General features: G+C 36.4%; 1 protein-coding gene across 6 annotated transcripts in view; it reads left to right on the forward strand.

The window, feature by feature from the left end:
* The window catches only part of Klhl13 (kelch like family member 13), a 168,355-nt gene that overhangs the window by 111,460 nt on the left and 34,935 nt on the right, over positions 1 to 21,960 (forward strand). For all 6 annotated transcript variants that reach the window (XM_038316433.1, XM_038316432.1, XM_038316435.1 and 3 more), the window contains one exon: positions 14,846 to 14,987. In XM_038316433.1, coding sequence (XP_038172361.1) covers positions 14,846 to 14,987 — 142 coding nt within the window. The remainder of the gene's footprint in view (positions 1 to 14,845; positions 14,988 to 21,960) is intronic.

The raw sequence follows: 21,960 nt of genomic DNA on the forward strand, positions 1-21,960 counted from the left end.
GCTCAGTTATATACAAGCACTCAATATAAATTAAAACTCCCCATTTCTTAGTTTTCTATTGCTTTAGTATTGAGTTAATGTGTACTGGTGGCCTCAAGCATCACAGATGGATTATTTTACGGTTTAGTCGATCATAAGTTTGGGACTGGTCTCAGCGGGCTAAAATGCAAGTGTCAACAGGGCTGAGACTCTGGGGAAAACCTGTTCCTGCTCATTTCCTGTCAGTGATTAAATGAAGTTCTCTGTGGGTGTAGGGCTAAGATCTCCATTGTCTTGCTGGCTATAGCTAAAGGAGAATTGTAGCTTGAGTGCCGGGGGCGGGGGAGGGGGAGGGCATTCCTTTGTTTTTGACTGTCCTCCATCTTAAAAGTCAACAAGTTGAATTCCTTTTTTTTATTGCTCTATGACCTACTCTGGTTCTTCATTTAAGTACCTATGTAATTAAATTTGGCCACCTGAGCAATACAAGACAATTTTGATATATCAAGGTCCATAATATTAGGGTTTTTTTTTGCCTTGAACATGTCCACAAGTTGTGAACATGTTATCTTTAACATGTTTACAAGTTTCTGGGATGTAAATATTTTCAGGTGTCTACTCTAATGCATCTAGATCAATAGTCATACTAGGCTTGTATAGGGATTGTAAGAAATTATTCCATTTAACCCAAGTGATATGCACTTTGCACTCTTACAAATAAGCTGTATTAATCTGAATAAGCTATATTAATCTCTGGGTAAATAATTTTCTTCCTGCATATTACAGTAATTTAGATGTAACATAGGTAGCTCTCAAACCCTTGCAATAAGACTTAATGAAATTATTATTAAAAATAGAATTGTCCAGTGATAGCCTTATAATCTGGATTTGTGTTGAAAGCATCATGAGAACACTACACAAGAACTTTTTTGTGTTCTGATTCTTGCAAACATTGGAAAAATATTGATGACATCAATTTTGCAAGTAGACATAGTCACATAAAATGCAGATAAGAATATGAACATAAAATGCTAGTCATTAGAGTTATATTATTTATTGGACGTCATAAAAAAGACTATGGTGAAAAGATTTCCACACCTCGTGTCTCATTTTTAAAATTAAATAAGCAGTAGTCATATATCTTGGATGAAATAGTGCAACTCATTTCCTTAAGATTTGATTTAAGAAGCAGAAGCATACAAAATGATTCTATTGACATCAGTGCTGTTGAGAAATTCTTAGAGTAGAGTGCATGGTGCACGTTGGTTGATATAGCTGCATTATTTCCTTGACAACCTAAACTATTCCACATTTCTCGTTGCCTTCAAAAAGCATTTAATGTTTTTCAATGAATTGTTCAAAATGGGAGGAAATAGAAAGTTTGGTGGAAAACATCACAACTAGAAGATTCTCACACATCTCTGGAAAGAGAAACCAGGATTGCTCAGAGCCTTTTGGAAGGCCTTTATATGTGTCAGTCAAAAACACACTTACTTTGGGTTAAGACTCAACAAAATTGAATGCAATTTAAAAAATTTAATGTATTTTAGAATTGCCAAGCAACAGCATGTGTGATTGATAGTCTCTTTTATGCCCTTTAGTGCTAGGTCTCCAGTAGGAAAATGAGAAAAGTATTGAAATTTGAGTGTTCTTTCATTAGCAGTTATTGAAGGAAGTTACAACAATGAAATAACAGCAGGTGAGTATAGTCTGTCCTTGTGTTACTGAGTTTTAAACCTGATTCTTCAAGTTGCTAAGGCCTGAAAAGTCCTGATACTAAACTTGAAGTCAAATGAAGAGACGTTCTGTACTCAGATCCAGTTACCCAGCCCTCTAGACACCTGTTTCCCGACTGCCCTGGCTCGAAATAATCACACTGAAACTATATTATTTGCAATACTGTTTGGCCAATAGCTCAAGCATATTTTTAGCTTGCTCTTATATCTTAAACCCATCTCCATTAATCTGTGTAATTTGTTATCCTCTATGCTTTAAAATACCTAATCACCTTTACTCTATTTCTGTTAATGCTTTAACCTAGCACTGATTTTTTTTCTACAATTTTTAGATCTTATTTTCTTGACTGTATTATGGTTAATGTTAAAGGCTAGTTCACAACAAAGCCTCAAATAGATCTCTCTTTATAGATTTGTTCACTTGTATTCTCTCATGCTATAGTAAAATAGTGTCCCAATTAAGTTGTTCTACCTTATTGTGAGTGGAAATGCAAGATAACTGAGAATGAAGTTTGAAGAATATATGCATGCTCTCAGTTGTAAACAGATTATCCCATTCACGATCTCTTAGCACAACTCTCTATAAACGTGTTTCTGCATAATCATTTCTGAAAGATTCACAACTCTAAAGAAGTTTGTGGACCTGTAACCAAAGTTTCATTTTAAATATACTGGACATCTGGCTCCTATTTTTCCATAGATATATTGTCAGAGTATTTAAATTGATGCAGTTAGAGCCTGCTGCTTTGGAAATGTTGTGTTATATTGCCATATTATAAACTTTGGCTTTGTTTCATGTAATTATCATTTCAGGTTACATTTTTTAATAACTACTATTATTTATTTATCAGTGTAGCTTTGGAGATGGCCAGATCTAGAAGAAATAATCATTATTTTAAATTGATGTTTTATATGCTAAATAAGAATGAATACCCACAGGGTTGGAGAAAAGACTCATAGGTTAAGATCAGTTGTTGCTCTTCTAGAGGATCTGAGTTGGATTCTCAGTATTTACATGGTACCTTACAACCATCTGTAACTGCAGTTCAAGGTGTTCTAATGCCTTTTCTGACCTCTGTAGGCACCAGGCACACAAGTGGTGCACAGACATACCTGTAGGCAACACACCCATACAGATTTTTTTGAAGGAAGGAAGGGAGGGAGGGAGGAAAAGAGGGAGGGATACCCTTAGGGACTAGGGAACAAATTTCAACTAAGGTTGGGTGTTGGTTTACATGAATTATACATAAAATTCATTGGTAGAAAATAGTAAGCATCTATTATAATTTTATGTAATTTAATCAACTAGTAATTATTTGTCTGACTATGATAGCTTAGCAAGAAACTACCGTCTGATATTTGTATTTCTATTTCTTAATATGGAGATGCTCCATAAATGCTGAATATATGGGTGACCTTAGAGAAAGTAGTTTTTGGACTGTAGCCCCGTATAGTTCCTCTTTACATCATAATGTTGAACATATCCATTGGAGTATGTAGTACTACATCATTGTCTTATGAGATGGTAAGTTGTGGCTCTCTTGTCTAGAAAAGAGACTACCCCCAAATCTGTATTCTGTGCATCATTGCTAAAAAAATTCCATGGTGCTGACCCAGATTGACAGTAGTTTCAATAAATGCAATTATCCAAGGACCAAAATATGTTACCATACTGTATTAGGTTGTGATTTGGTTAAAAAAAAGAAAAATAAAGTTATAGTCTTTTTAAGATTGCAAGTACTCTTATCTTTAAAGGTAATTTGACCTATTTCATACCTTTTGTCTTCACTGGGAAAACTTTTTCAGGCAGATTGATATTTTTTTACTAGTGCACATACATTTAAATAATGATTTGTTTTATGTGTACAGTCTAGCAAAAGGAGGGTCTGACCAGAAGTTAAAATGAATATGAATAATACTTAAGAGAAAATAGTTTTGTACTAAGAAATCATCCATATTTCCTTATGTTGTGAATTTTATACACAGAAGAGCTTCATAGTAATCACAGAAGTTTGGCAGACACCAGATTGAAATTCAATGAATTTCTTCTTAAAATACTTGTATTCTTAGAAAACTTCATATATGTACACAATGTATCTTGATCCTGTGAACCCCTCACTCCTCACTACACCCTCCAGCATCCAGGTCCACTCAACTTTGTGGTCTCTGTTTTTAATTGATGCTTTTATAACCCAATGAATACAACTAATGCACTGCCTGAATGTTGTATAGGGCCCTCCACTGACATATAGGAAATCTACCTGCTCACACCCTCGAAGAAAAGTGACTGTCTCTCCTCTAGCTGCTGTCAACTCCCAGTAGCTCCGCAACTAGGGATGAGGCCTTGGTAACCCTTCCCACATCTTTCCTGGAAATTTTACTTGCCTTGATCTTATGCAGCCAATAGCAGCTGGTGTGAGTTCATGAGTGCAGCAAGCATGCCATGGCCAGAGGACAGCCTTTCACAGCGCTCTTCCCTGGCCTTCCACTCTTATACCCTTTCCATCCCTTCTTCTGTAATGTTCCCCGAGCCTCTGGTGGGGAGAACTTGTTAAATGGACTCAAGTCACTCTTCTCAGCACTCTGAACAGACTCATCCATACTGTGATAAGAAACTTTTTTGACCAAGGTTGAGATCCATGCAAATCGATGTGAGTCTAAACATCCAATCTTTTCAAAATAGTTTGACGACGACAGCAGGTTTCCCCTCTAGGACCTATGATTTCCCTAACCTTGAATTTTTCATCAGGTTTATAGTACCAGGCATGGAATGCTTCATGTGGAACATGCTTCTCAAATCCAATCAAGAAAGAAATTGGTTATCCCATAATAGTCATGCTGCTATTGCCCCAGTGGGCACATATTTCCTGGCAGGTTTGCACTGCAATATTGGGTAAGACTACTGATGTCTTTTCTCCTCCTAGCAACCTCGAAAGCACCTTATGGCACTATAAATGCTAACCAGAAGTCAGGAAATTTCCCAGTTAGTTTGAGGCTGATTTTTTTTTTAACCAAAGTGTGTGGTATCTTCAGTAGCAGTAGTTCTAGTGGGCAAAAAAGAGCAGTAACAATAGCCTGTGTTGTTGTAAGGGTCCTCTGGGGTCTCCATGATCAATAATAATAACTCAAAGGGTAGTAAACTGTTCTTGGCAATGAGACCTTTATTTAATCACCCATTTTTTGTGGGAGCATTATCCACTCCCGGGGGATACCGATGGAGAAAGGTTTTAAAATAATATAATATATATAATCTTTAGAGGCTAATAGATTTTCATGATCTTCTTACTGATTAAGAAGCACTAAGGACTCAGTTTCAATTACTAACACCCACAGGCTGGTTCAAAACCATCTGTAATGCCTTCATCTGGCCTTCACACAGCCACCACCGAACATGCTCATGGCATACAGATGTACAGGAAGACAAAACACTCAGACACATATTAAAAATAAACTAGTAAGTTTTCATAAGGCTTCTTCATATCTCTTTCATGGTTAACCCGTGTCCTACCCCTCTTGCTTCCATTTCCCTGCTCTATCCCTGAATATGTGATGGGAAAGGCCAGTGCTGAAGATTGTACCTTAAGTGAATTAGTTCCTAAAATGTTTAAGATTGTTTTTCCATACGACATCGCTAAATGGAGACGAAAGGCATAGCAGTACCTGATAAAAATAGCACACTCGGAAACAAAATATCTCTTAATTTATAATATAAATTTAAAGTTTATTCATCCTCCAATCAAGAACCTTCATTCTGAATTAGTTGGGATGCTCAGTTAAGGAGGACTAGTCCCAGATATGTTGACGCAAAGAATGTAGAGGTGAGTTTTTGTTTAACAAATTGTGCTTAACTGAATAATACCTTTGAGCTATGAGATAGTTTTCTGAGCTGGAAGAACAGTTATCTGTGAAAATACTAAACAACAATACATATGAAAATTGATCATTATAAATATAGAAAATGGGGATGACAGAAATGTTTTGGTGATGGCAGTTGCCTTTTAGAATCCAAAATATTTAATCTTGCGTCACTTGGTTGCATGATAACAGGATATATTTGAGATTCCTGACATTTGTTTTGATTGACTAGGCTTCCATAAAGGATCGTTGGGAACTATGTAGTTAAATTCATTTCCTTGTAAAATACTGTAGGCATGTGAAAAGATTTGAAACTCTTACTTCAGAGAATAGCTCATGAAGATATAGCGAAGGTAGTAGGTACTGTAGTAAGTATCATTTTCTAACCAGTGGGCAAACGTTTAACCCCTCATTAGTATTCCCACTTCCTTGATGACTCCTTTCTTTCTGTGTGCTTCTCACCTACTTTGAGAGTCATACATTATAATTTGCATAAAAAATCTGGTTTAATGTTCTGTATGTAAAGGAATGAAATAAGATTCTGGCCCATTATCTCAAATTAAGGTGGTATTTTATTAATACTTTACAACATGCAAGCAAAAGATCTATGCACATAAAATAATGAAATAATAAAAATAAGTTGAATATAACTGGACAATCCAGAAAATTAGATTAGGCTTTTCACTTTTTTTTTCTACTAGACTGATGATTGGTTGCGATTTGATTTTGGTTTATGGGGTCCGATTTCTAAATAAATATTGAAATTGTATAACTTGAGTGTCTGAATATTTAATAAATGAATTCTAGGCAGGTAAAACCCAATTTATTCATAGTATGGCTCTCTTATTTAAATATGTCATAACATAATAGTCAAATTTCAGAATTGGCAAGCTACCAATAATGGGGTAAAATGACACTAGTTGACAAATCCTCAATAAGAAAAGCGTTTCAGAGTAAGTTGGCTTGATATTGAAGCAGTTGGGTGTGCATTCTACTTTATTCATTGGGAATTGATAGAAAAGAAGCTAAGTTCACAGTTGCAAGTGTACTGAGGCCTTTCGATAGCCAGGACTGATTGACTAGTGGCTGGAGATTAGAACATTCTGCCAATAGGTTTGTGTATTACTAGAGACTAAATTCTGTGCCCTCTGTATAACTTACGGTAATTGGAGTACTTGCCGTTTCTCCCAACTGACTTGTACATACTGCCATTTTCTTATACACATACCCCTGTCTTAATTAGGGTCTCTTCTGCTGTGAAGAGGCACAATGACCATGACAGCTCTTATAAAGGAAAACATTTAATTGGAGTGACTTACGGTTTCATCATCATGACAGGACATGGCAGCACGTAGGCCAACGTGGTGTTGGAGAAGGAAAAGAGAGTTCTACATCTGGTTCTTCAGACCTCAAAGCTCACCCCAGTGACACACTTCCTCCAACAAGGCCAGACCTCCTAATAGTGCCACTCCCTAAGCATTCAAACATATGAGTCTCTGTTGGCCATTCTATGTTGGCCCTGTGTGCAATCTCTCCGGTTTTGTGGCTATCTAAAGTTGACGGGCCCTCTGGATGAAATGTTTTCTGTGTGTCAGGAATGGGATGAACAGTCACTAATTTGTTTCTTCACTTCCTGTTTTATTTTTACTTCAGGGTATATAGTAAATTCTACCTATTCCCTGTCATCTACAGTCCACCCACCCACACCCACCCATTCATCCGTCTTTCCACCTAGTCACCTATATCTGTTATCCACTCTTGACTTATATGCTCATCTTTTTCTCTTGAAAATATTACAAAAATGTGAAGAATAAAAATAATACAAAAACCAAACTTCTCAAATAGAAGAAATGTTTTTAAGATATATGAAATGATGTAATTTAAAAAGTGTTTGTGTTTTAAATGATAAGAGCAGCACAAAGTCTTAAAATATGGTAGGTTGAGAGCAAAGCCATTAATTTTAGAGTTGTTCAAGGACAGGATTGAAATATTCAGTGCAAATGCTTTTTGGTTTGGATAATTAACTTTCATCCTGTTACAGTTATCTAATGGAGTATCATTTGTCATTCCATTTGTCTAGCCCAATTCCCTCATCTGTGTCATAGTGCTATTTTGGGGATTATGATAGTCAGCATTGGAATTCAAAATCTGTTCTCTTCAATGCTGGTATGTTCTTTTAAATGTAGTAATGTAAAAATCTCCCAAACTTGTTCAGAATTATGATCCAGGAAGTAGTACTCCTTACTAATTTTTAAAAGATTTATTTTATTTTCTTATTTATGAATTTGTGTGTGTGTGCGCGCGTGCGCAGGTGCTCTTGGAGGCAAAAAAGGGGTATTGAATTCTCTGGAGCTGGAGTTATAGGAAAGCTTTGATGTCCTCCTGTGGATGCTGGGGATCACACTCAGGTTGTCTGGAAGAGCAGCAAATGCTCTTAATTCCTAAGCTATCACTCTAGCCCTGTTTGTTACCATTTCTGTGGGAGGGGAACGAGGCCTTTCTGTGTTGTCCAGACTACTCTCAAACGCCTAGGCTCAAGACATTCTCCTATTTCAGCATCCCAAGTAGTTAAGACTACAAGCATGCTTCACTGAAGTTGGTTTATTGTTAGTGATATAAAATGGCACATTACTAATTTTTGCACATTTGTAGGGTTCACTGGACTATCCCTATACACACATATAATGTGCAATAACCAGATCAATGAAATTGGTATATCTAACCCTGGATATTTGTTGTGTCTTTATTTTGAGAATATTAAAAAAAAAACTTCACTAGCTATTTCTAAGTCTTCAGTTAAGCCCCATCAACCATAGTTATCCTATATTAGAGATCATTTTGGACCTGTTAACTGTTCTCTCACCATCATCCTCTCCCACACCCAAAGCAGGGGATTTTGGATGCATGTAATTAAATCAGAAAATTACTTTCCTCCAACAGAATATATTTTTATGATACCTTTATTGTATTTATAATAAAAGCCTTTAAATATGAATCATTGTACAGTCTCTACTCTCTATTTTTAACTTTTAGCCCTTGTGTAATGGAAACAATGTTGGCTCTAGGTCTAGGCATGGGTTTGGATTTATAGTTATGATATGTATGTGAAGCATTAAACTCCCCGGGCTTCAGTTCCCAGTCTTGAAAGTGGGATTGTCCTGAGGATTAAGTACCATATGAGAATGTGCCTGGCACAGTGCCTAGTACACAGCAGGTGCTGAGTGAATGATCTTATTCCTATGTTATTATGGACATCAGCTACTTATTAATGTAATTCTATTCTGAATGTGATGGATTTATGCATGTGAGGAACTTGCACTATAGTCTCTTTAATTTGAAATGCCATTTTCACATATGCTTATTACTTTGATTATTTTTCTTTTTCTGGATGCTTGTATTATCATGGCGGAAACAGAATATTGAAAACACAGCAACCATTGATAAAAATGAAAATGTTGCCTATGCAAAAAGTTTTAGTAGAACCATTTCTGATCATTAATAATAGATCTCACATATATTCATAAAATAGAAATAACTCATTAAAGTTTTGCTCTTATGATTTCTTTTGTGCCTAACCTTATTAAGGAGATATGTTGTCCACACATTTCTTAGCCAGCAATTAATGTATGCCTTATTCATACAGGCTGCCATGATATTTGTAGTTTCCTCATGTAATAATACTGTAAATGATATGTTAGTAGACTAATGTTTCAATTCTTGAAGTAGTATGGATTTTTTCACCTTTTAAACAACTGTATCAGTCTTATTTATTTTATTTCAGAAGCTGAAATTTTTGTTTCTGATTTTAATTTTGTACTTCCCTAATTTTTATAATGGTGAAAACTAAAATGAATGAGTATGAATAGCCAAACATGTCTGACTTACTGTTTAGTTTTTGTTTGGGATGGGTAGAGGAGGAAAATATTTATTAATATCTTTAATACCCAATTCATACTTCGAATCTATCTGAAAACTAGTGGGAAATGGATCCTATCATCTTAAGTTTTTGATTCATTTCTCAAGGGTGGAAGGAAATACCTTGACAGATTTAGCTCTCAAATTCAAATGAGTATGAGAACAGGTGGCAAAATTTCTCCTCCACCTGCCATGCAACTTTATCACAAGAAATGTTTCATTTAGCAAATGCTGCTGCGAGCAGACACTTCTCTACTTCAGAGCAGACAAACAAATGGAAGGAGAGTACTTCTTTGAAGAAAACCCCTTTCTTGATTTTCTTTTAAAACTGTGAGTTTGAAATCTGTCTTTTCTTTTCCTGAGGGTTGGGTTTGGAAAGGGTGAGTTGTTGACTTAACTGGTCTGCTTTATGGTACCGTCAAAACATGTACGGCTGTCTTGGTTGTTGTCTTGTTGGTATTGCCATCCTTCTATGCAGTAACTTTTGGGTATGATAGTATTATTGACCTGGGAACTTCAGATATTTGTGTTATACTTTAGGCCTTAACTGAATCTCAGATCAAGTGCTTTGTTGTAGCGAAACTGTGTTATTTCAATACATGTTAGATTTTATATGTATAAGGAAATGATGGCAAGCCAAAAGTTGCCCTGTAACTAACCAGTAACTGAGTAGAGAGAAACAAGAAAACTGTTGTTCATGTACTTAATTTTTTTCTGAATCATGTTTTTTTCTGACAAATTCCAAGCAATGCAGGAATGTATAAGGCAGAATATTTCCTCCCAATGTCAGTGTGCTATTCTTTAGGTGCTGTAAGTTAAAAGTGAGCCACCAGTGTATAAGTTGGCATATATAACTTCCATACCAGGAAAAAGTATCTGGTTTTAATGTATTCTCATGATAATAATTTCAATAGGCACTAAACTATTCTTTTTTTCCTTGACATGACAGTGAAATGTCACCTTCCTCGGCATTTGCATTTAAAATGGATTTGTGTTTGTAGTGATAGAAGCCACAAGAATGAAATGTGAATTTTATAACTTACCACGATGCTGCCTCAATTTCCAACACAATAGGATTGGTTTTAGTAGTTAGTCTTTTGGATGTAGAGATTGAGGACTGTTCAAAGGGAGTTTGTGAGCTTGGACTAAATAAATGCAAATTAGAGGTGCCCTCCCATGGAGCATACCAACAAATGTAATTGGTATAGTCATTTGTAAGAATACTCTGTTATTTACAGAACTTTGGGCAAATTAACTCACTCGGCACTGTTCTGTATAGGAAACATTTTAACGAGAGTCACAGGGCCTTCTTTTGGTGGCATTCTCCTGGGACACAGTTGTAGTGTGCAATCCTTCATTATCATAAAAAAAGAAAAAACTGGTCTAGTAGTTTTTAGATGCCTTTTGTCAAATATCCATTTATATGAACAGCTCCACGTAGACCCCAGGGACTTCATGCATGTCTGCACTAGTGAATTTGAGAGTGTGTCTTTGATAATTTATAGGTTTAAAGAATAGACACTTTGCATTGATTTGCATGTTCTTGAATACTGTAGAAATTGAACAATTTTATCTGTTAACTATTTATACAACTGCCTATATGAAGTTGTACATTTGTATTTATTTACATATGCTTTCCTTGAGGTTCTTGTAAAATATGGAAAGTTTGAGACAAGATTACAATATTGGTATTGCTTAGCAAAATAACAGTTGCTTAAGACTTTTTTCTTTCTTCAAACAACAGTGTAGTAAGTAAATGCAGTTATAGGTTTAGTTGTTCATGTCTGTGGAGGTCTTAGTAAAATGGCATAGAGAGCACCTCATCTCTAACCCACAGCTCTTCAACAACAGCAGCAGCAGCAACAAGACTGATTATTTTCTTTGCACAAACACATTTGGCTGGTTCATGCTCATTGTGTGAAAGATTAGTTTTACATTCGGTGGTTCACTGCTGTTTTGAAAATAAAATGTGTTCAGTGTGCGGGGTTAGTTTGGCAGTCATATATAGATTCTAATGTTATAACAGGAAGATTTAAGTTTTAGAAAAACTGATGAAGACATTGTCTCCTCTAAGTTACCTTTTAGTATTTATAAAATGGCAGGATTTGCTCAAGATTTAGAAGATTGTAACTTTCTATGTTGAGTTGAATTCAGTGAACAGTTGTTTTAAGCAGAATTAAGATATTGTTTTTGTTATATAAAATATAAAAATCTTTTTTACATAATTATAGAAACATCAGTGCTATTATCTACTGATGTGTTGTAAACACTTGAGTTTTCAAAGTGTTAGGAATGCGGCGAGCTGAGGTATTCTGTTAAGATGGCTTTCGCAGATTTAGTGGTAATTAGTAATCCCCACTGTGTTTTTGTAATGTTAACATTACTTCGTGGAGTCAATCCAAGGATTGGCAAATATTGAAAACACGAAATTACTCGATAAACACTTCATGTGAATGCAATCCCTCTGTTCCAGGGCTTCTCAGCCTTAGTACCATTGACATTTTTTTTGCGTGAGAACATCCTTGACATACAGAATTGTCCTGTGTACTGTGCTGGGTCTAGCAGCATCCCAAGAGATGACAGTAATTGCCTACCCCTCCCGCACTTAGTACAATGGAAAATGTCCACAAACATTGTCAAGGGACGTGTGTATTGTAAGGGGCAGGGATTGGAAGAAAAATTCCTTCCTTTCCTCTGCCCATTGAGAATCGCTGGCATGCATAGTGTTTTAACTATGTGACTTGAAAATATTTTTTTTAAAAAAAATAGTTTTTGGTCTGGAATTTTTCTGATAAACAGCCCCTTAACATAATAACATGCTGTAATTGTAGCCTGGGCTTTCCAGAAAGAGAAAGCTATTAGTTCCTTACAGTGTTGAAGAACAATGCGCTTTCCTTGCAGTCTGTAAGTTTAATAAAAAGAAGCTAGACGGGCATATTGAGTCTCCTAAGAAGGTTGATATGACATGTGTTGTTACTGGCGCAAAAATGATAGGGAGTGTTTTGAATGTTAAAGAGTCAGTCTCCCTGGTATTCCAGAAGCCAAGTATGAGGGCTTCTCCAGCTTTTTAAGTAATTAACTAGAAAGCCAGCTATCTCCTAATGCCACGAAAGGGTTGCATTTTCATATAAACCTTTTCAGTTTTGAGAGCAAGGGACAAATGACAAGTAAACAAGTTGTTACTTGTGGTTTATTCAAAGAAACGACTTCTAGGGTATGTCATAAGGACAGAGCAGCTGCAGCTTTACTCCTGTCCTTGTTGGGAAAATGATAATTGATGGCCATCTAAGCACTGCATGATAAAGAGATGTCTTTGGAATGATTCACAGAAATGAGATTCCATATTCAGTCACAGGACATAAATTAAGCCTCTCATACCAGGCTGTGTGTAGGGAATATAGAAATTAATAGCACAGTCTGCTTGAATTTTCTATTAAAATAATTTTAGATGGATAGATATATTCTGGGTAGAGACGTGCCTCACCATCTATTTCTGACTTTCCCAATTGATGCTATAAATTCCAGTGCCTGTCTACAAACATGTATATGAGTATTTTGCACACTATGTAAATTATATATATAGTATATCATTCCTTTTAAAGCTATTTCTGAAACTTTAATGGAAGGCTATGTTCATTTTCTTTTATGCTTGTCAAAATCTTACTTGAATTATTCTCTATTAAATATCTATGAGAGATGAATAAAACATGGTTATATTTTATTAATTCATTTTTCATTATACTATGGCTCTAGTATTGTTCAGAAGAATTGATGTCACCCTTAAGGCAAGAATTCCTGCTAATTAGTGCAGGATTTAAAAGCACTTGATTGGCGTCAGTATTCAAAAAGCAACATCTTTGTGTAGAAAGTAGCTATCGTCTTAAAACTCGTCTGAAAACTGAGAAGCTCAGGTTGCAGATATTACAGGAAAAGGGTGAAATCTTTGATACTGGATAGTCCAGCTAAGAAATCACATAATTTAAATTTCAGAAAATTATAGTAAGGAAAATTCTGATCGAAATTCTTTCTTTTCCTAATATCCATTTAGCAGTATCTGTCATGAATGCACAAACCAAACCAATTCAGAGCCAAGGACTCCTTGTTCTTAGGCACATGATCCAGAATCCACTTTAGCTATGTAGAGTTAAGGGTACAAAAGGCCCCTTGTAAGAAGTAATGACAGATCATCCCAGGGTGGTCAAATTTTAGTATAATCTAAGGAAAGCCCTGTAACTATCAACGGTTTTATTATCGTTTCTGGTAATGAAGTGTCTTGATGACTCCACATTCTGCATTCCTTTCTTATGGTCCTTGGGAAAAAGCTATTATTTTAATGTATTTTATTTATGTTATCCATGTCTTTGAAAAGATAGAAATACTAGTAGGATACAGTTGTTTCTCAAAACAATCCCAAATTGCGAAAAGAAAGCTAAAAAAGAGATAGGGGCTGCAAAGATAGTTGAATGGTTAAGAGCATTTATTGCTCTTGTAGAGGACCAAAATTTGGTTCCCAGTATTCACATGGTAACCCACAACCATCAGTAATTCTCTTTGCAGGGAATTGGATTCGCTCTTCTGACCTCTGTGGGCACCAGGCACGCTTGTGATGTATAGACCTACATGCAGGCAGACATTCATATGCAATAAATAAAACATAAAGAGCAAGGAAAGCAGAGCTAATAATAAGAACTTTTGTATTGGGTTGTCTTAAAGGAAAAGCGCTCACATGGGTAAAGTTCTTGGCAAGTACTTGATAGAGAGCAGCGGTTGAATACATCAGTTGCTAGTTCTCTTTCTAAAATTAGGTACTTGAAATTCAACATAACCAGGAAGGATATAATTTGATAGCATTGCTATCTGAATAGTAAAATACACAAAGCAAATATTGTCACCCTAAAAGTTCCTTGAGACTATACCTTAAAACTATCTTTTGATTGATTTCTCAGTTTATTTCTACATTTTCTGTTCTTGAAAAGCTTTTTTTTTTTTTGGTTTTCAAGACAGGGGTTTTTTTTTTTTTTGTGTGTGTGTGTGTGTGTGTATTTGTGTAGGTCTGACTCTCTTGGAACTAGCTCTGTTGAGCAGGCTGGCCTCGAACTCACAGAGATCTGCCTGCCTCTCTCTCCCACATAAGTGCTAGGATTAAAGGTGTGTGCCACCACTGCCTGGATGGAAAGCATTTTAACCATGTGTATTTCTTCTATGCTACCGACGGGTAGGATTAGAATGCAATGAAAGCAGCCTCCGTGTATTCTGTAGACAGATGATTGTCAGGAGGAGCTAGTTACCTAAACAATTTCATTGCTGTGAATTATGCACATTTTCACTTTTCTTTCCTTCTCATTTAAAAACTCTTTCAGATCTCTTGTGGAAGAGGAAGACCTGCATATGAAACTGTCCTTTGGATGCAGTGAAATGGGGCTCTCTTCCCATTTGCATTCTTCTAAGGCAGGAAACACACGCATCTTTACCAGCAATACCCACAGTTCCGTGGTGTTACAGGTAATGTCAACTACCTCTTTGGCGGGATTTGTAAAGTTATGAACCTTTCAGTATTGTTGCTGTTGTTTTGAAGTGCAGGATAGCAATAACTGGGGAGGCTGTTATTTTGTGGGGATGGGGAGGGAAGGTGCATGGCAAATCTCTCTTTTCAGCTCAGCTACTGTTGTTAACATAAAATTTCTCAGAAATAGAATCTGTTATTTAGAAAAACAAATAAAACCCTACCAGTATAGAAATCTTTACCAAAAATGCATTCTTGAGTTTAAAACCATTCCCACGGTTTATTGTTTTATTTGTGTACAGAGTATCTTGATAGTATGTCACTTTATTTTTAAATTTATTTTTTAATTTCATATATGTATACTGTTTTTTATATCATTTCCTCCTGTTTCTTTTCCTTTCTCCATAAAGTACATCCTGTTTGCCAACATTGACTCTAAAGTCTGTTATGTCACAGCCAGAGTAAAAAAAAATCACAGGTTTCCTATTGTTAATATTCTAGTTTCTCATCTGTTGTTCGGTCCTCTTTATCATAGTCCTAAATATCATACTTATTTGATCTCTCAATTCTCATTTGGCCATAGTAGGTGTGGGAGTTGGGATGGAGGCTACTGCATACAATCCCACAGGTAGATGTGAGAATTAATAACTAACATGAAAGGCGGGGACAGGAAGTCAAAGGATCACGAAGGGCAGGGATCTGGGACTATTTTGCACAAACATTGACATTCTAAGTGACCTTCCTGATCCCTGTGGTCATTGATGAATTAGAGAACAGTAGAGTCTTGATGGCCTCAGGTGCCTTCTGACAGATTTAAATTCTGTTGGTCTTTTTGCTTTTTCATTAGATTTATTTATGTCTATATAAATGTATCGTAAAATGAAATCTTCCGATGTGGATTTTATGAATCTGTTTGATCAAGAACAGCTACCCTGAAGTAGTACATATTATAATGAAAGAAGATGCTTATAATTATTGTATAATCTCTGTTTAGTGTAATGTCTCAAGGCTTCATTTTCCTTATTTATAAAATGTAACTACTGATCAGGGCATCTCTATATTGCCTTTTCTTTCCAATCTATAAATCCTGAGAGATGAGTTCTAAAGTTGGTTGTGCTTTGGGTGTCCTCAGTGGAAATATAAGAGTTCAGTCTTTTGGCATCTTGACACTCTATATGTAATGTAAATGTTGACATTTCCAACCCATGTGAGGAGATAGATAATAAGGGGTTAAGTAACTCTCAAGAACGTACAAAAAAGTAACATACTACTTTAATGTCCTTGTACCAAAGAACAGTTTTAAAATACTGGGGGGAGCCGGGTGGTGGTGTCGCACACCTGTAATCCCAACACTCAGGAGGCAGAGGCAGGTGGATCTCTGTGAGTTCGAGGTCAGCCTGGTCTACAAGAGCTAATTCCAGGACAGGCTCCAAAGCTACAGAGAAACCCTGTCTCAAAACAAACAAACAAAATGCTGGGGAGAAAACCAGAGGCATCCATACTGTGCTTGTGAAGCTGCTATTTTAAAGCACTAAGCTGAATAGTGATCACTACTGTAGTTCATAGCTGTGATTCTCAAATTTTGTTAGGATCATCAGAAGGACTTGTTAAAACACTGAGCACTGACTCCCAACCTATAGATACCGAATCAAAAAATATGGGGAGTGACCTAATAATTCCCATTTCCAGCAAGTCCCTAGGTGATGCTTTACTCCAGAGAGTATATGCAGTCTTCACCCACAACAGGAAATTGGTTCCAGAACTCCTCCCAGGAACCAAAATCTTCTCACGTTCTTTACGAAAAATAGCATAATGTTTCCCTATGACCTAATTATATCCTTTGTATACTTAAAAGCATCTCTAGATTATTGACTTAATACACTACAAACACTATATAAATAGGTACTGTACCGAATTATTTAAGGACAGATGGAAAGATTGAAAGTACCAAAATGCCATGTTCAGTATCTATGCAGCCATACTAGGGTAGACTTAACTAGACATTTCATCCCAGGTTCTTGAATTTGCAGATAAGGGACCCACACAGCATACTGAGGGTCAACTGTACTGTTTCACCAGACTAGAATCTTCTTCCACCAACAACCATGGATTCTTTTCTCCATAGATGAATAGATGAGATGATAGATACATTATAAATCGTTGTTACAGCAGGGAAACATTTAAAATAGCTTAAATGTCTCCCTGTTATCTTTTTGTCATTTAATTGTGTACTCCTTGCACTCAATACACAGATCTATCCTACTTTTTGTTTATTTATTTGTTTTCAGACAAGATCTTGTTCTGTGTAGCCCAGGATGGTCTGAAGCTCACTATGTAGTCTAAGCTGACTTTGAATTTAGGCAATCAGTTCTGTCTCAGCCCCCTAAACAAAATTCTCAAAAGATAAATACAATGTCCAGGGAGCATTTTTTAAATGCTCAACATCTTTAGTCATAAGTGAAATGCAAATTAAAACTACTTTTAGATTTTATCTTAACCCAGCTAAAATGGCCAAGATCAAGAAAACAAATGGCACCAGATGCTGGTGGGATTACAGACTGGCTCAGCCACTGTAGAAACAGTATAGAGATTTCTCGAGAAGCTGCAAGTCAATATACCATATAATCCAGCTATTCTTCTTGGGTAATCTTACGACAGGGATGCTTGCTCATCAGTGTTCATTAATGCACTATTCATAATTGCCAGGAAATAGAATGCACAACAAAAAATGTGCATTTTCACAATGGAATATCATTTAACTGTTCAGAAACTGCCTTTAATCCCAGCATTCAGGAGGCAGAGGCAGGTGGATGTCTAAATTCGAGACCAGCTGGTCTATAGTGTGAGTTCCAGGAGAGTCAGGGATACACAGACATATGCTACAATTATGCTAAATTGACTATTATTCTGCTAAATTTAGTACTAAACCAACTTCTAATCGCCTATTGCCATACCCATAGATTAGTGTATCTCTCAATCCTTACCAAAAAAAGCTACTTTATGTAGTGTTGGCGATTAAACAACTGGTCAATGTGCACCTAAAAGGGGACTGAACACTCTTCGGACCTAAATTGGAAATCTCTGTCACACCCATTCAGCAGAGTTTCAAGGATTATCCTGAAAGACATGGGTGGGCGGAGTGTAAAAGCCAGAAGCAGATGTGGTGGATGACTCTGAAGGAGTAGTGTTTTCCAGACACCGTAGGACAAATGCGCTTGTGAATTTACAGCAGTTGTAGCAGTGTGCCCAAGACTGGTGCAAACTCAAGACAGACAATATCCCAGTATGGGGGTGGGTGGGTGGTGGTGGGGGTCAGCACCAAGTCTCACCCCTAGCTGAGATGCTATTAGCATTTGATAGCTGCTGGAAGAGAGTGACTCCTGGGTAAATCAGCTGCACTCCTGGGCAGGCTTCACGCCTGGGCAATGCAAATGCAAATTGAAGTTGATGAGTTAAAGGGGGAAAAAAGCAAAAGAAAGAAAAAGCGAAGTCAGGAGGGTAGAGAGTTGGGGATAGTTTGGAGAGGGTTGCATGTGATCAGCATACATTCTGTGGAATTCTCAAAGAATTAATGAAAATATTATTTGTAAAAAGTTATATTCCCACAAACAGATTTTTTTTTAACCAAGCACTAACAAGGAGAGCCTTTTTCTAATGTTGGATGCATGGTTGTCAAGGGAATAAGCCAGAGAAGTGTTTAATATATAAATGTTATCGTTGTGTTAAAATTAGCAACAAGACAAACTCCGGCTTGAACAGGCATCAAAAGTACCGTCAAGGGGAAAGATCCATGGGGAGCAACCAACTGTTTTATGAAGTCTCACCCTGAATGATTACCCATTTCCTAACTGTGATGAGAGTAACTTGGTCCTTCCAATTCAGCCCAAACTAGAGTTCCCATTATAGTACTACTGGCTAGTGATGTGACTTTGAGAAAGTCACTTATCCTCTCTGGACCACTTTCCTTATTTGTAATCTAGGTGAAAGATATGAAGATTAAATGTCACAGTTTATGGAAAAGTAAGGTATGTGACAAATGGTTCTTTTCCTCCCACCCAAGCTAAGCAGAGAGGTTGTCCAGGGAAGAATGTAGCTGATCAGAAGTGATGGGTACACCAAATAAAGTATCCATCTGGTTGGCCTGAGTGACTCTAGGAGATTAGTCATCTTTATTAAATAGGCTGCAACAAATTAGGCTGTCACAGTGCCTAGAAAGACATTTGATACGTAATCAGCTTGGATTCCTAGAGCCTTAGACAAATCCCAGGAGAATCCATGATGGAGTTAGCAGTACAAATTACATGTGCGAAGTAAAGAAGATTACCCAACATTAACTCAAGGAGTGATTGTTCAAAGTGGAGGCTAATTTCATTGCCCCCTCCCCCATTCCTTGACTGCTACTATATCTGCATATCTGCGCTTGCTTCTCATAGAGCCTTCGGTTCTTTGATTTTTCCTTATTATCCCAGGTTGACAATGCCTCTCTTTTACTATGCAGTCCTTTGATGATAATTCTCGGTATCATATGCCTTCAGGTACATTTAATTTTTAAATAAGAGCTTTATTGAGATGCAATTCATACACCGTATAATTCACCTAGTTAAAGTGTGTAAGTGGGCTTTAGACTCTTCATAGGATTTTGCAGCTATCATTATTCCTGGAAGATTATCATCTCAAAATAAGAAAACCTGTATCCGCTAGCAGGTACTGCTCCTCTGCTGACAGCCCCCTCCTTACCCCTAGGTAAGCATTGATTCTCTAGCTCCATAGTTCTGTCTAGTCTAAGCATTTCACACACACGAAATTATCAAATGTATGGCCTTTGTAACTAGTGTCTTTACTTATTATAAAGTTTTCAAGGCTCATCCATGTTATAGCATGCAGCATACTTCCTTTCTTTCTACGACCAGACAGTCAGTATTCCCATTGCATGGATGTATTTTGCATGGATGTATTTTGTTCACCCATTTGTTCATTGATGGGTACCTGGTGACTTCCAGCTTTTAGCTTATGGGCAATGTTGATAGGATTATACATTTACAAATATTCTTATTTCTTTTGGGTATGAGTTTAGGAACAGAGTTGCTTGGTCCTGTGGTAATTGCATGCTCAATCTTTTGAAGAGTTGCTGGGTGTGTGCTAATGTAACTGCACTGTCTTATACTTACACTGAATTGTGGGTAGTTCTGGTTTCTTTATAGTAAAGAATATATGTAGCACATGCTCTGTGACATGTAATACAGTCAAAGAAGCACATAGTACATGCTCCTTGACAGTTGTTTAGTGTTTTTTTTTTAATATGGCCATCAAAGGAGGTATGAAGTTCTACTTATGGTTTTTATTTGCTTTTCTCCAAGTTTTAATTACATTGAACAGATTTTCATTTGTGCTTATGGTCATTTGTATGCCATCTTTGGCAAAATGTCTATTTAGAATTGTGACCCAGTTTTTAATTGGGCCGTTTATCTTTCCAATATTCAATAATAAGTGTTCTCTTATATAATGTAGATACAAATCCTTATTTCATAATTAGTTGGCTGGCATTTCTCAAAACACATTCAGTTTTTTGTTCCTTCATTGTTCTGTTAATTTCTAATCATTTGTCCATTCAGCCACATACCCCATTGCTTGGCATTAGCTTGGCAGAGTTAATGGAAAAGAGGGTCAAAGAAAATGCGTACGTGACTTTCATCATCCTGAAAAGTTACACCATTCTTCAACATAGCATTGTCCTTATACCTCTTTCCTCTCCTGGAATGCCCTTTCTTTTCTTTATCTGTCTCCCATTTTTTCATAATGACTCACCTTAAATGATCCCTTTTGGTAACATATTGTTTCCCTATTGGACAGATATTTCTTAAACTTATATTTACCTGACACATAAAACATCAAGGTAAACATATTAATGATTGGCATGATGTTTTGGTACGTGGTAGGTTGTATAATGTTTAAATAAAGTTAAATACACTTGTCCCCTCAAATAGTTACCATTTCTTTATGGTAAAAAGTTTTAAAATCCTTTCTTTTAGCTTTTCAAACTTTGTGATACATGCTTGTTATCTGTAGGCACTGCTCTAGGCAATAGCATATCAGAACCGTATTCATTCTTACAGAACTGTAGCTTGACAATCATTGATAGATTTCTCCCATGTAAGATATTTTATGCCTAAAGCGGTTATTAGATTCTATTATATCCACAAAATTCAGTCCTTCATGAATGGTCACTCTTAGAAAGATTCTCCAGACCTGGAATCTAAGCATGTTCTTTCTGTATGCCTTTTATCTAGTGCTGGGGTATGAGAGAATTCTCCATAAATATCCAGCTTTAATTTTTTAATATTGTAAGTACCATTAAAAGAGCTCATGCATGTGAAGAGCTTAGCCTAATATTTGGCATAAAGGAACCACTCAATGCCTTTTGCTCTTTTTGTGGAGATTATTTATGGAATTGAATGAATTTAGATGGCAGTATATGATGCGTTTACATATAATATTCCTTCATTGATACTTGAAAATATATCGTGAGATGGCAGAGATGGCAAGAATTGTTATATCCACCATATATAGAGAGAGTGACTATCTCAGAAGCTAGGAGGCCTGCAAAAATTCATATAACCACTTAGATGACACTTACCAGGACTTGACCCAGGTTTTCTGACTCTGTCTGTGCATTTATATTCTAATTTTGTTCTAAACCGTTTTACCTTTTAAAATATAAGCTCTATAAAGATTAACTGCCCATTAGTCATAATTGTAAAAATATCTCAATAGACGCTAACAATTTACATGCATAGTATTATGGATAGAAATAGTATTTACACAGATTATTTCCTTCTTTGCCTGTTCTTCTCTATATTTGCCAAAAAAGTAAATAAGCCAAAACCAAAGAGGCAAAGTATAAATTGGCATTTCATTGGTAGTCCCATTGTTTAGGACAAGGAGACCATAGCTAGGGTAGTAGGCTCCAAGTGG

The sequence above is a fragment of the Arvicola amphibius genome, chromosome X, assembly GCF_903992535.2.
Source record: "Arvicola amphibius chromosome X, mArvAmp1.2, whole genome shotgun sequence".
Lineage (NCBI taxonomy): Eukaryota > Metazoa > Chordata > Mammalia > Rodentia > Cricetidae > Arvicola > Arvicola amphibius.